At 32.9% G+C, this 16,738-nt stretch overlaps 1 protein-coding gene across 2 annotated transcripts in view; it reads right to left on the bottom strand.

Moving 5' to 3' along the window:
* The window catches only part of UNC13C (unc-13 homolog C), a 701,690-nt gene that overhangs the window by 238,624 nt on the left and 446,328 nt on the right, over nucleotides 1-16,738 (bottom strand). For both annotated transcript variants that reach the window (XM_030930702.1, XM_010352869.2), the window contains exon 17: nucleotides 15,114-15,247. In XM_030930702.1, coding sequence (XP_030786562.1) covers nucleotides 15,114-15,247 — 134 coding nt within the window. The remainder of the gene's footprint in view (nucleotides 1-15,113; nucleotides 15,248-16,738) is intronic.

Genomic DNA, 16,738 nt, shown 5'->3' with positions numbered 1-16,738 from the left:
GAAGTTTAATAACATTCATTTTAGACTCAGTAATGTTAGAGATTAGGTAAGTATACTAGAACATGAAACAAATCAAAGACGGAATCAGAAATAGAGCCCATGGTTCTTGCCCATGTTTCTTTTTACTTTATTTTATTTTTTTATTTTTTTTATTTTGAGACGGAATCTCGCTCTGTCGCCCAGGCTGGAGTGCAGTGGCGCGATCTTGGCTCACTGCAAGCTCCGCCTCCCGGTTTCAAGCCATTCTCCTGCCTCAGCCTCTGGAGTAGCTGGGACTACAGGCTCCCGCCACCACGCCCGGCTAATTTTTCGTATTTTTAGTAGAGACGGGGCTTCACTGTGTTAGGCAGGATGGTCTCGATCTCCTGACCTCGAGATCTGCCCATCTTGGCCTCTCAAAGTGCTGGGATTACAGGTGTGAGCCACCACACCTGGCCTATTCTTTTCTTTTACAATAAAAAAATTCCCATGCATTGAAAATGTTTACACAGTTAACAATTTCTTTCTTTCTTTCTTTTGGTATTAGGCTATTGGTTTTTTCCTCAGAATACTTACAGTTTAAATTATTGACTTCATGTTTTATGTAGTAGCCCCTCTTTAAATTTAAATCTCAAGATCTACTTCTTGCTAAGATCTACTTCTATACAGAAAACAATATTTGGGGTCTGAGGCCTCATTCTGATCAGTTTTAGAAGTTTTGTTCTATTATAATACATTATGATACACTGGTTTCAATTTTGGTTGTGCTATTACCTGTAGAGATAATAGACATCCCATGATAGAAAATAAAAAGAATGCAAAGTTTCTTTCTTTAACAGTTACACAAGTTCTTCTGAAACCTGTATTTTATTTTACTTTACCTCCACTCTATGGTACGTTTTGTACATTCAGAATTACATTTCTGACTCTTTCTTACATATTTCATAGTTAAATTAATGGCAATACTATTTAGCTGATGAATTTAGATAGTTACCAGAGTCATCAGCCTCTGCCACGATCCACAGTGTCCCCTCCTTTGCACCTTCCAGGGAATTTTTTCTTTGGCCTACCTGTGGAATTTGCCTCTCTCTTCCCTATTCCTAATATCACACCCCCAATTCAAGTCATTATCTTCATTTGCCTCAATAATTGCACTAATCTATTAGTTTATGTCTTTGCCCCTATTTTTCTCTCTTCTGATACATCTGTATTATCACCTAATTTGCCTTTTAAAAACACAGGCCATCATATTACTAACTACTGCTTTAAAACCATAAATTGCTTGTCACATGTTTATTAGCATATAATAGTTTCAACTCATTAATATGACTACCTTGCTCTGACCATCTGGCCCAAATTTCATTTCTTTCACCTTCATTCCCCAACCCTTACCATGAATAATCTAGCTATCCCTATTATTTATTATTTCTTGACATGCCTGACGTTCCATATATCTTCTGATCATTTTCCACCTACCTGTTGTCTCTTCTTCTTAATTTCTACGAGATAATAACCTCTCTCTCTCCCTGGAAAGCACAGCCCAAGTATCACCTCCCTTTAAGTCTTCTGTTGTATTCAAGGCAGAATTAGCAATGATTAAATGCTTGTGAATGATAAAGGCAGAGAGAAGTGCATAGTGACTATAAATGGGTCTGAGCTCACTTAATATTAAGAATTAGTGACAGGATTGGTGTTTTATACAGTAGAAATTACATAATTTTACTCTTGACACAAGGTCTAACTTAACTGGCACAATGTTATTGACATTTGCTTTGTAGTTCCAAACTGATGAAAATGAGGGGAATAATATTTTTTCTCTTTAACCAATTTTGTCTAGAATTATACAACATTTCTCCTGACAGGGTTCAGGACATGCTACCCCAAAATATGGCACCTTGGCAAATTGAATATTTCAAGTGGAAGGAATCTGAGAAATGGCACATGCAGTTAGGACTTTGTGATTTTCCCCTGAAGCAACACATAAAACCTAGAAAGGGTTTTCTGATCTTCCTCTGAAGCAGGAAATAGGATCCTTACGTGAGAGGTGCTGCTCCTAAAGCAAAAGCAAAGAAAGAAGCATCCTTATCAAAAGGAACGTGAATGAGCAGACCTTGCTGTTTCTCCAAGTTTACTGTATTTATACTTTTCTGGGGGCTTCTATACATGTCCCCACAACTCTCCACTTTTGGTCAAACCTAGCACAAATTATACTCAAATTTAGTCATTTATTCAGGTCTTTATTTCCTTTGAAGGCTTCCGTGTCATATAAAGCTCATGTTAAATAAATTTGTATGCTCTTCTCTTGTTAACGGACCTTGTTATAGTGACTACAGCTGAGGACTCAGAGGATAGAAGGAAAAGATATTCTTTCTCCCCTACACTTCTCTCACATAGCATCTCTTTACTACCTAACAGTATTAATTACATTTACACAGTCTTCTGAATACCTACATATGTATATAATTTTTTTTTCTCCATACTATTTTTTTTTTTTTTTTTTGAGATGGAGTCTCACTCTGTTGCTCAGGCTGGAGTGCAGTGGGGCAATCTCTGCTCACTGCAAGCTCCACCTCCTGGGTTCACAGCATTCTCCTGCCTCAGCCTCCCGAGTAGGAGTAGCTGGGACTACAGGTGCCCGCCACCACGCCCGGCTATTTTTTTCTATTTTTTTAGTAGAGACGGGGTTTCACTGTGTCAGCCAGGATGGTCTCGATCTCCTGACCTTGTGATCTGCCCGTCTCGGCCTCCCACAGTGCTGGGATTACAGGCGTGAGCCACTGCGCCTGGCCCTCTCCATACTATTTAAACCATTTTAGCAGCCGGAATATAACAAAGGAACATTTACAAAGCTAATAGTTTCCCAAACAATTCTTTACTGTTTTCTGCCTTGTGGAAATAGGGGAGAAAAATGAACAATTATGAGTAAAATACAGTAGGTGAAAGAAAAAAGTCGGTTCTGGAAATGAAAGGAGAAATACTCCATTTTCCCGACAACATAGATTTTATCAATTTCTGAGAAACTAATGGCTATATTTTAAGTTTCTAATTTTTAAGGGACTACAAAATAATATTTCCATAATAGTGTTTTTTCACTGTGTCCAACTTGCCTTTGTAGACTTGTAAATATGTAATCTCATTTTGACACTAAATTTTTATATGCTTTTTCTATGCCGTAGTCCCAATATCAAATCATTATTTAAAAGGCAGAGTTGTTTTTTTCTGACACATTTCACAGTTGAATACGTCTGCCTTTTGGTGGGGGCTAGCTAAGGAGTCTATACCATCTGCATATTTGCTAGAGGCTTACTTTCCAAAATTTAACACATTTTTAGCTATTTCTTCTGCCTAATACCTAGCAGTATAATATAGAAGTTAAATAGCAATGCATTCCAAAAGACAACAATTTCATTTCTCCTCTGTTACTTAGCTAATTTACCCAGTGGAGCAGTGAGTAATCTCTTCAAAACTCAATTTTCTCACTTGTCAAATGGGGATGATATTAATTGTGTAACTTGGGACTGTTTCTAGGGCTGCTGTGAGGATTAAATGAGATTTTACATGTAAATATTTTGCTTAGTCACTGACACACAGTGAGTACTCGATAAATGTTTCCTGCTGATAATGATGAAATTATAAGTATAAATGAGACAGACAGGAAAATATTTAGATTCCATTGATTTCTGACGTAAAAATAATCACATAAAGTGAATGAAAATTTATATTTGTATTTACCAGGTGTTTAGTCCGTAGGAGAAAATTTGTTAATAAAGTTAATAGCAATAAACTTGATTTAGGAAAATGTTTATGTACTCACAGGACTACATGGTTTTATGAACTTCAGAAATATTGAGCTATACACTAACAATTCATACATTAACTACAAATGAATTCCAAACTACGATAGAAACAAAACTGAAAGAGGTTTACCTTTCCACAACCATTTCGTAACTTTGTAGAAGTTGTCATACATACTTAAAAGTTAAAAGAAGTACACATAAATATGGTATATTAAATATTCCTACTTACTGTATATATTTAAATTAGCCTTTCTCACACTAGTCTGAATTCATGAGGTTTTCCTGTGCACAAATTAAATTCTCTAAGGTGTAGCTCCACCTCTTCTTCATTTTCAATGCAGTCATAGCTTAACTTAATCTACCATTATAAAGAGGAGGTTTAATGAAATAACTGATCCATTCCACCATTATTTGACTGTCTCCTGTTTTTAATTTGCAGCAATTAATTAACAAAGCACAAATGTTTTAAATCTTGAATCTTATGAGACACAACAATTTAATAACCCGATTTATTATCTTGCAAATTTCTTAGTGAAATGAGGAAAACATAATCTGCCACTGCCAAATTTGATAATACTGATTCATCAGTCACAATGGATAAAATTAGAATCCATTAAATGTGAAGTATTATTTTGATATGCAAAGTTTGTCTTTGAAGAAAAGTATGTTAATTATTACAAATTAGTAAGCAATGGTTCCCTGCTCCTGCCTGTCATGTATGCATCTGAAATTTCTTTGTCATAGCTAGAACTTAAGAGACAGTTTGTTGTGCCCTTTTTACATTATAAAACATATTAAGCCTTTGTTAGTATGCTCCCCACTTAAGACACTTGACATGCATTTAGTGCAATTAACTGCTATTATCATGAACGTAGTGAACAACTAAGCATAAATTTTATTAAGCAGGACTCTACTAGTAAATTACAAGCCATCCTTACAAATTAATGCTGTGGTAGAAATTTTTCCCTTTGTACTTAGGTTCTTTTGTACCATAAAGCAAATTGGTCATAAGTGCCATTTGAAGCCAATCACCCTTTTATCTTTTTGCTTTCTCTTTGTTTCATTTATAACCTAAGGCATTATTTTAATGAACTCAGATCTTTAAGTATATATTTAATTTTAACATGAAAAACAAAATTGTGAATGGATCTATGTAAACTTTTTTTTTGTTTTTTTGAGACAGGTTCTCACTCTGTTGCTCAGGCTGTTGCTGAGTGTTGCCTTGGCTCACTGCAGCCTCCACCTCCTGGGCTCAAGCAGGTCATTCTGCCTCAGGCTCCCTAATAGCTGGAACTACCAGCATGTGGCAAAATGCCTGGCTAATTTTTGTATTTTTTTATGTAGAGATGGGGTCTCACTATGTACTGATCTCAAACTTCTGGCCTCAAGAAATCCTCCTGTCTCAGGTTCCCAAAGTGCTGGGATTACAGGCATGAACCATTGCTCCTGGCTTCCACTTTTTAAAAGTTTTTATTGATTTATGTCAGAGACAGGATCTTGCTCTGTCACCCAGGCTGGAGTGCAGTGGTCTGATCATAGCTCACTTCAGCCCTGAACTCCTGGGATCAACAGACCCACCTGCCTCATCCTTCCAAGTAGCTGGGACTACCAGCATGAACCCAGCTTTAAGTTAACTATTGAAATCAGCATCACATAAGACAATTAAAATACCACCTGGCAGTATCACAAAGGAGTTGGAGATGGCCAGAGACAGCCTAAATAACTTGTGTAATGTGCATGGGATAAATAGTCAACAGAATTTACTGAGTTTAGATAACTGTTTCTCAAGCTGCACGACCTGATACAAGCAAGTCCTCATCTTCACATTGCAGGGCAGGTGGAGCACCTATTCAACACAGGCATTAGGGTGGGTACCTTCTGTGCATTATCACTACAAATCCTGCTATGGTCTCATGAGAGTTAAGTTATGCCTCCTAATTTCTAAAGCATCGAAAGCCTAAAAGATGTTGCAATCAGATCCAGATTAATCATTAAAATATCAGAAATGTTTGGAAGGATTAATGCTCATCATCTTATTTATGGGATCCTTTTGTTAACATTAACTCTTTTGTTATTTCAAAGGGTTGCTTACATTTTGATTGTGCCTATTACTAGATATATGATTTTGCGTAAGTTAGTCCCCTCTATGCTTAAGTTTCATAATCTGCAATTTGGGGATGATAATGATACTGATATCATTAGAATAAATTTAGGATTAAACATTAAACTGTAAAAATGTTAGAATAGTGCCTGGCTCCAGTTAATTCCCCATGGTTCCCTATATAATGATTATGATATTTATAACAGATAAATATCTAGTTGTGTTAAAATCTTTCAGCAAGCATGACAAACCTTGAAAAATTCAAGATCAACTCTTTCTCACCTCTGTGATATGTGGTCAGGGAGGCAGAAAAGTGAAATCTTCAGAGGTGTTTAAATTAGTATAATTCTTAGTAAGCACTCTTTGACAGTACTCTTGTGCACTTAGAAAAGTATTTGAATTATTTCCACATAATGTAATATTTTGGGAAACTGCAGAGAAACACACTTGATCTCTTTTAAAATTCAAAATGGCTATGCTAGACATGCATAACAATTTTTTAAATTACTTTTGAAATTTTACTTTATATCTTTAGTGTCAGGTAGATTTTTATAACAGATCTGTGGTTTTTTTCGCTATCTATTCTGCCCACTATGAACTCCAGGTCTGCAAAATCAATCTCTTGTAGGAAATAAACCATTTGCCTAGATCCTAAGAATTCAAATTAAAGGTTTTTCTTTTTATTTTTTTATTTTTATTTTTACTTTTTACATTTCAACAGCAAACGAACTAACGAACTACAACTATATTGCAATACATGTGTCATTCCAGATTATATTATATTGGATTAGTTATGCTACTTTGGTTCCAAAAATCAGAGGCTCAAGTAACTACACATAATTTAAAAGTAATTTTTGTAAGGAGACTTTGGGTAATGGAGAAACAAGACTAAACTCCATTACCACATTCTACTGGAATCCAAGAAAAACCGAACTCTGTCTACTGGAGTCAAACAGCCCCTGGAGTCAGGCTTTAGGAAGCCTCAGACAAGACAGACAAGATGCTCCTTCAGGATTTAAGGCAGCGCTGAGGAGTGCATTGAATGACCGCAGACAGGGATCTTCACGCACAAAGTCCTCCAGCCTGTGACTCTGCTATTCTTGTATCTGCTTTTCCTTCCAAGTATCCTTTCCCTCCACTCACTGCCAACTACCTTCTTCTCTCTCAATGCTATCTTCATTCCTGTTTATACTTCATTTTGACTTATTCTTAATTGTGGATCACCGACTACAGGTATCTCCAAATTCATAAACTTTCAGTGTCTATTCTCCCTGTCAGTTGACTCATTCTCAGGATTTCTTGGTACAGTTCCAGAGAGGGAACCTAGTTTCTCTTTCCTCATAAGGCTGCATCAACAAGGGTGTGTAGGAGGAGTTTAATCACAGAGTGACTTGTGACTGTGGCAGGCACAGGCACAGTACTTAATCAGTTTCAGACTCCTGATTAATTTCGTACATATCTCTTTTAGAAATTAAATATTTGTGACTCTAGCCTTGCATGGTGCCTGGCATATATTAAGGGTTCCATACATATTTATTAAATTGAAATGAAACTGTTAATGAAAAATAATAAAAGTTCAATAGAGCAGAAAAGAAAAGAATGAGAGAAAATACTTTAGGTTAAAAGAAAGAATTAAATATTTACCTTATCTTTCCTATATTTACTATATATCAGGGTAACCAAGTAAGGAACCCTAATTAATGAAAGAAAGTTCTTCTTTGTAAAAAATTCTAACGAATAAATGTCGAAGAAATGCAAACCTTATAAAACCACCATTTTGTCCTCCCTAATGGAATAGCAAATTCTGAAGTGATCATAAATAAATGAAACCATTAGAGGAAAGGTTGATGAAGACATTTTCAACCAAGAAATAAGGCTGGCAGCACTAATCACTGTTAACATCACTACAAGGGAATAACCAGATAATGTTCTACCTGATGTGACATAGTATGAAGTACACACAGTCACTTGTGTTCTTAAAAAAATGAATCTGAAATATTCAGCTATGGAGAGTATTAACTATGAAGGAACAAGTTAATTAGCAGCACAAGGAGGCAAATGGAATAACCCAGAAAGTGGCATATTCTAAAGGATAGTGAACATAGCTTCTTTCAGAAGTCAATGGTATAAATAAAATAAAAGGGAGGGGGGACTTAACTACTATGAAAGAGACTTGTAACACATAATAACCATATGTAATGTTTATACCTTATTTGGATCCTGATTGAAACAAGACCATGTCAGAAGCACTTGATTATGGAATAGGGATTACACAATACCAGGCAATTACTGTTAACGTTATTAGTTGTGCTGTACAAAAGAAAGCCACGATTTTTAGGGATAAATGCCAAACTAAGAAGGGATGAAATGGTAGGATATCTAAAGTTTGTTTACGATAATTCAGCCAAAAGAGAAAGAAAGTGAAAACTCAAGAGTACAGACGAAAAAAATATCACAAAGTTTTGATAATTGTTGAATTAGAATGATGGCTATACAGAACTCTACTGCATAGTCTCTGTACTTTATTGTATGATTAACACTTTCATAACAATTTCTTAAATATAAAAGTAATTTAGGGAACCCATAGTGTAAGCAAACAGATCAATAACTTTAATACTCTGAACAACATTATTTCCAAAACAGAAAGAACAAAGGCAAATCCTAATCAAAGTAGCTTAAACCTAAACTTCCTCAATTCAGCAAATAAAATACACTATCTTTAAAAACATCCAATTTGAAACTAATGTTCTGGCTCATCACATAACCCTGATAGGGGAAAAATAAGCAAATTTTATCCTTGTCAATGGAAAAGACAATCTTTCAAAATTGGTCCATTTTCTACTCAATACATCGAGATACTTTCTGCTATCTACACTTAATGAGGAGAAAATAAGTTGAGACTTCACTGTATGTATACTTTTGGAGAAAACTAAAAGAAATTACATATTATAGTACAATGCATGCAAACAAATGAGATAACAGAATGGATGAAACATATTTCTGCTTATGTTTCAGTATGCATAACAAAAACAAAGTAATATGAAGTCACAATAGTTTTAGTAAAATGAGTAAAATTTTCTGAATATTTAGAAATAATTAAGATTTCTTACTTTTAGGTATATATAGCTAAACTTCTCTAAATTATGTATTTAATTGATATCAATCTAAAGGATTTCCATATATATGTATACAACTCTCTGTTGCATATAATGCTTGAAAGTCACACAGATAACCAAATCTCTGTATATCAAAATATAAGTCACTGTGAACTTCTTTAAATTGATACTTCCTCCTGTATTTCTTATCTCCAATAATGATGCCCCTATAAATATAACATTTCCATTGTCTCTGCTTCCTTAACACTCTACTCAATGCATTTAGTCATAAAGATCTTTTGATTTATTTCACAAATCTGACCTTAACTCTCCACCATCTTACACAAGGCTTTCATATCTTCTCACTGGATTACTGCGATAGCCATTTAACATTTATCTTCACTAACAGAAGAAAGACAATAATAAAATAACGAGAAAAAAATTAATTTAAAACAGAAAACAAAACACTGAGTAAAATCAAAAACTGTTTTTTAAGACCAGTAAAATTTATAAATGTTCAGCGAGTTGGACAGAACAAAAGAGAGAAGACACAAAATATAAATATTAAGGATGAGAGATAGGAAAAATCAGTTCAGATTTAACAGACATAAAAAGGATAATAATAGACTTGCATAAACAACTACATGATGGAGAAATTTCACTACTTAGATTAAATGGAAAATTTCCTTGAATTTACAAACTACAAAAATCTAAACTGAACAAATAGGTAAACTAAACAGCCCTATATCTAATGAAGAATTAACATTTTTAGTTTAAAAACCTCCTACAATAAAACTCCAAGCCCAGATGATTTTTCCAGTAAGTTCTATCAAAAACTCAGAAAAGAAAATGTCAAATTTTATAAAAACTCTTTTGGCAAATCATACTGGAGGAAATACTGTCTAACTCATTTTATAAAGCCATCATTGCATTGATATAAAAATCAGATAAAGACACTGTAAGAAAATAAAACCATACAGCAATATTCTCCTAAACACAAATGCAAAAATACTTAACAAAATTTTATGAATAAAATATAATAATATATAGGAAAGATTATACTTCAAGACTATGTGGAGATTGTTCCAGGAATGCAAGGTTGGTTTAAAGTTAAACATTCCTTAGTATAATTCACTATACTGATGGTTGAAAAGCAAAATTGTGTGATTACCCTATTATGAGCAGAAAAGATATTTGACAAAATTCAACACCCTTTCATGATAAAAACTTTCAGAATAATAAGGATGGAACAGAACTTCCTCAACTTGATAAAGAATTATTCATGAAAAACATTTAGTTAACATAATATTCAATGGTAAAAGTCTGTATGCTTTCCCTGTGAGATTAGGAATAAGGCAAGAATGTCTGCTCTTCACTAATTTTAGTCAACATTGTCCTGAAGATTTTAGCTAGAGCAATAAGGCAAGAAAAATAATAAAATGCATCCAAATTGGAAAGATATAAGTAAAACCATCTTTATTTTAGACAAGAATATGATGTATTTAAATAATCATAAGGAATCTACAAAAAAGTAAATTTAGGAAGGCTGAAGATATATATTTGTGTATCTATGTACTACTAACAAAGAATGGGAAATTGGAATTAAAAATACCATTTAAGATAGTAATAAAAATATTTAGAAACCAATTAACAAAGAATATGCAACACCTTTTCACTAAAGTAAAAAATTAAATAAGACCTTAATGCATGTACATACCATGTTCATGGATTATAAAATTCTATATTGCTGTTTTCATTTCTCCCCAATAGATTTATATATTTAATGCAATATCAATCAAAAGTCCAGCAGACATTTTTCTTGTAGAAATTGATGAACTGATACAAATTTAAATGGAATTGCAAAGGAGCTAGAAGAGCCAAACAATTTTCAAAAATATAAATGAAGTTGGATAAATTTTACTATAATATTTCAAGATATGTTAGAAAATGATAGTCACGAAGGCGTGCAGTACTGGTGTAATTACGGATATATAGATCAATGGAACAGAATACAAAGAACTTTAGAATTAACCTCTTACATATATAGTCAATTGAGTTTTCACCAAGGTGCCAAAGCAATTCAATGAGGAAAGAATAATTTTCAACAAGTAGAGATAAAAAATAGATAACCATATGAAAATGATCCCAAAGAAAGTTAAACTTGATTATCACACCAGTTAACAAGTAAAAATTAGCTTGAAATGAATTATAGACTTAAATGTAAGATGTCTAGAAGAAAACTATGGTGTTGCAAACTGACTGCAGATTTCAAGGATTTCTAAAATATAAATTTTTAAAAGCTTAAACTATAAAAGAAACCGATCAAACAATTGGACTATTCCATCAAAATTTAAAAAATGTACAATAACTATGTTCTTCAGAAGGCACTAGTAAGATAATGGAAAAGAAAGTTACAAACTAGAAGCATATATTGCAACATTTATTTCTGATGACAGAGCTTTATCTAGTACAGACCTTTACAACTCAACAATAATAAGATAAACATCCTAATTTGGAAATGGGAAAATGATTTTAACAGAAATTTCACCAAAGAAGATATATGAATTTCAAATATGCAGATAAAAATATGGTCAGTATTACTAGGATTCAGAAAGTGCAAATCAAAATCATAGTTAGATCATATATGCCTATTAGGATAGGTAAAACTAAAAGATTTATCAAACCAATTGTTGGTATAGTACAGCCACTTTGGAAAGCAGTTTGGCAGTTTTAATATTAAATACATACTTACCACATAACTCAAGAGAAATAAAAGAGTATGTCTATAGAAAGACTTGTAAACAAATATTTATAGCAACCTAACCTTGAAAAAATATAAATTTTAACAGATGAATGAACATATTGTGGTATATATGTACAAGGGAATACTACTCAAAAATAAAAAGAAACATACAGTAACATGGGTGAATCTCAAAATAGTTGTAATGAATCAAAGCAGCTGGACAAAAGAATGGAGAGAATCTATGAATACATTTACACATAATGATAACATTTCCAAACTAATTCATAGTACTAGAAAGTGGATCAGGGGTTGCCTGGGGATGGTGGAGGAGTAGATGAATTATAAAAGTGGATGAACTATTGGGGTAATGACTATCTTCATTATTTTGAAAATAGTGATAATTTTGGGGTTAAATACATATGCCAGAACTATTCAAATTATACTATTGAAGTACATGAAATTTTATTATATTCAATTATACCTCAATAAACCTGTTAGAAAGAGAGAGAAAGAGAAAGAGAGACAGAAACTGAGACCTAAATCTGAAAGTACTCTGCTTAATATTATTTAGTTTTAATGAAACATTGAAATTTCTAAAACATCTAAAATTCATTATAATTTTAAAAATTGAGAAAATATTATTCAAATAAATACTGTATTTCACTAATAAATCAACAACATGGGAACAGACAGAACAGATACTGACTACATGTATAAATTTACTTTAATTTATTAATTCATTCAACAAATATGTATGCCTGAATATATATTAGTCAACAAAATAGAAGTCTTTTCCCTCATGCTTATATTCTACTGTTACTGTAAACTTGTTATCAAATTTGAATAAGCAAAAGCCTACAATGATTTCTCAAACTCATGATAACGATAAGAACTTCACTAAATGATCTGAATCAATAATTATGCATTACATTGAAAGATATTTTAAAATGTCCCATGTTTCAAAATCATTAAATTCACTTGCCTTTGCCTCAAAACAAAACCCAAGCTACTTTTAACATGTCCTTCACATATTGATCTGGCCTTCATTGTTAGTGACCATAAGATACAATAACAGGGATTGTTTATTAATATTGCAGATTTCTGTGTCAATTTCAGGTTTTCTGAATCCATAGATTTGGGATGGGGCTCAAGATCTGCAAATCCAACTAGTAGTCCATGTGATCTTTACCCTAGTGGTCTGCAATTTTTACTTTGTGAAATCCTGCATTAGTTTAAGTAACCAAGGAGATGATTAATGAAGCATAAATGTGACGATACAGTATTCAAACAAAGAAACAGATGCAAATGAAAATCTCACCACATTATATGAATGCAAAATTGGCCACCAGGACCCCATCTCAGTCTCCAGATGAGTTCACTTAAAGCATTTATTAAATTAAATGAGAAATTAAATTGAATGATCTTCAGTATGCAAAAAAAGCTTTACAGTATCCTTAAAATCTGTCCAAACACAATAAAAAATAATGGATTCCAAATAGAGGAAGGCATTTAGTTTTTTCAGGGACAAGTTTTCAAAGGAAAAAAGTGGACTTAAACTCTGACATTAAAAACAAAATTAAAACCAAAACCAAAAACAATTCTCTCCCCATATGTCATTGCTAATTTTTATAACTTAGTAGGCTTAATTTAGTTCATAATTATAAATATATTTTTGGCATAAATATTATTTATTTCAGTTCCTTTACTACAGTTACATATAATCAACTAAAATCTTTGTATATATTTTGAGGTACATGACTAAAAATAAATCAAGGATATTTTAATTTCTTCCATGATGTTATAATGTATTTTACTGGTCATATCCTGATTGAAGATACTTGGTAAACATAAGAAATTTCTTTGATTATTAAAGCCAAAGTTTCTTCATAGAACTGAATTTGTGTTTCTCAGCAGATGTTTGTTTTCATCCAGCATCCACTTATAAAATGGCCTATTCCAGTCCAAGGACACAGTCTTGAAACAAGTTGTCAGTCTCCCAATCTTTCAGAAATCTACTCTGTCCTCAAGAAAGGTCCAAAGAGTAAATAAGAAAACAATTCTATTCCACAAAGTTGTCAGAGACCTGAGAAGTACTTCTCAGGACCCATGATGAGATGATGACATGTTATAGATTAAGAGAAGATCTTCTAGTCCTAACAGAAGAGAATAAAAGAGCGAAGTCTGTACAGAGATTGAAACACTAAGGCCTTCGGGAAGAAAAGGTGGATATAAGAATTAGGTTTGGGGAAAAAGGGAGAAGAAAGTGAAAGGGCAAACTTAATGTAATGATGATTGTATTCCAAAAATAGGACCACTTTCTCCACAATTAGGAATTGAGGGACTGTTGAAAATGGGTGGTGAACAGTAAGCAGAAAAGGATGAAGACTGAAATACTTAAATGTATTTCTTCTTTAATTGAAATTTTAATTGGAGTCAACATAAACAATGACCCTAATAGTCTTGACCAGTATAGAGGATAAGAAGACCAAACACATTTATCCGTAGTAAGTCTGAGTCTACTTCACTGTTCTACTTTACTGTTTGTCTATTTCTGCTATCTTTGCTACCCATAACATTTCAGGTCTAACTAATATTGTCAAGACAATCCTCTTCATTAACCAGATTGCAAGTGCCTAGCTGGTAGTCTGATGTTATATTTGCTTTTATGGTCTTTAATATGTGGGTGTAAAATAAAATCTAAATGTGCAATATTAAAGTTGGATTGGATCTTGGAAATCATCTAATAATTACACCTTTATTTTAGTTGGGAGGGAACTGAGACCCAAGGAAATTAGATAATTTGCCTAAGGTCACATAGCTAGTGGTATTTTGATAAAATGAGGATTTTTACAGTCTCTTCTAGAACAGTCATGAATTTTAATTCATCTATATTGTCTTAGAGGCATGAACTTTAGATTATAATTTGTGAAAATTGACTTGCTTTATTAAATATTTTATTAAATTTGTTAAATCAATATGCATAGCTATTTTGAAAGCAGGTTTTGTGCCAAATGTTTATTATTAAGAAGCCACAATGCAATATGTTTAATACTAGCTCTTCAAAATTATTTTTAGTTTTGGGGGAGTGCACTTTTTTTTCTTTTGAGACAATGGTATAGTTATGAAAGGATCCAGAGGAAAAGTTTTACATTACATAAAAATCAAATCTTGGAAAATATTTTTCTCTATATCCACAGATTCATACTCCATGGAGCTCAAATTAAAAATTTATAATATCATTTAATTGATATTTACTGATAAAAGTTGAAAAATACCATTTTCTATAGCTTAATTATGGAAAAGTTTATTATTGTCATCAGAGTATGTTGCACTTAAAATATGTATTATTTTAACTTCAGTGGAATAAAATCCATTCATTTCCAAAACATTGTACTTACTGATTCAGGACAGGTGTGTAGGCAGTTTTATCCTCATCAATAATAGTGACCATCAGTGTAATAAGTTGGGGCCAAAAATCCAAATTCTTGGTGGTTGGTCCCTGATCTTCACGAGGAATGTCCTGTTTCTTACTCTGCTCACAAATTCACGCAACATGCAAAAGAAAGCGTTAAATGGGATGACTTTAGTTAGATGTCACTGTCAAATAGAGTATCAAAGAAAAATGATTATCGAAATGAAACTTTTAGATTACGGGAGTTAAAGCTGTTAAACTCAGGTTTCTTTTCTTCATTGAATGGCATCCCACAGAATAAACTCACAGTGGCCAGGCTTGTATTTCCAATCACATTTTAAATTTTGGTTTAACTTCCATTGCTTTTTTTATTGTTGTTGTTGCTCTGGATTGGAGGTTTTTCCTCCCTCTGATGATTATAGTTCTGACCTTAAGAATTATTATTATAGAAATTATGCCTTTAATGTGGCTTCTTCCAAGGATGAAAATTGAATTTTGTGTGTGCAAAGGTGTGTGTTTGTGTGTGTGTGCAAGTGTGTGTGCATAAAATTTATCTTGTCTAAATATTTTGCTCAAAGTTACAACAGTAGTAAGTATGCAGAACCGACAGCTGCCTGGTTGCAAACTCAGTACTGTTAAATCCCACAATACATATGCAACATTAATGACTTAAACTCTCCCTTCTTACACACAAATGTATCTAGATAACCAAAATTTTGTGTTTGCCTTTTTCTCTTTTTTCCTTTTTTAAAAACATCTTGGAATCTTTCTCAATTTACCACTCTCCTCAAAATCTTCAACTCTCATTCTAGAAAGCAGAATGTGACATAGGATGATCTAGATTTACTTTGAGGTTAACAGAGTACAATAACAATCTTGAATGTTTCACATATGAATTTCATACTCAACATATGCAATTCTTTACATCATATAGATAAGTTAATTTGGTCATTTATTTTGGTGGGTGTTCCTTTAGAGCACTTCTTTTACATTTATTTGTTAAAATTGGGTTAAAAAAATAGGTAGAGATAAATTTTCACTTAAGCGTATGGAAATTTTTGCTAAATCCTTTACAAGCTTATAGGCACAGGATATTTGAACATCAACTTATGGCTCCGGAAACTCAAAGACTCTGGTGTAAAATGAGTATTAGATTTTATTTGGCCCAAACTATTGCCATATCCAATTGCCATGTCTTCTGCTGTGACCAGGTCAGCCACCCTCTCAGTTGAATGGTTGTATATGCATATTTTCCAGTGCAAATCATGATATGTATTCATATTCTGTTGAGTTGTCATTTAATTATTATTCTCACTTAACTTAAAAGACAGCCCTATAGTGAACTCACTTAGTACTAGAGACCTCTATTCTTAGACTATAATGTACTTTTAAGAGCATATATTTCCCTAGGGCACATCCAAGAGTCGTCGATTTACATTTATGTTTGAAATGCAGCAGATGTTAAAACTTGCAGAACTAAATTAAAATAATAAAAACATTAGTGGCTGACATAAAATACTTCAAATGTCCAGAATGAATTATAAGCAGTCTCCAAAAGATCTTAAGAAGTATGTATATGTGATCCCCGAAAACAACTTGAAAGTTCTTGGC

This window comes from Rhinopithecus roxellana, chromosome 5 (genome assembly GCF_007565055.1).
Source record: "Rhinopithecus roxellana isolate Shanxi Qingling chromosome 5, ASM756505v1, whole genome shotgun sequence".
In the NCBI taxonomy this organism is placed as follows: domain Eukaryota; kingdom Metazoa; phylum Chordata; class Mammalia; order Primates; family Cercopithecidae; genus Rhinopithecus; species Rhinopithecus roxellana.
Note: the sequence above shows the minus strand (reverse complement) of the source record. Positions and strands in the feature narration are given on the sequence as shown.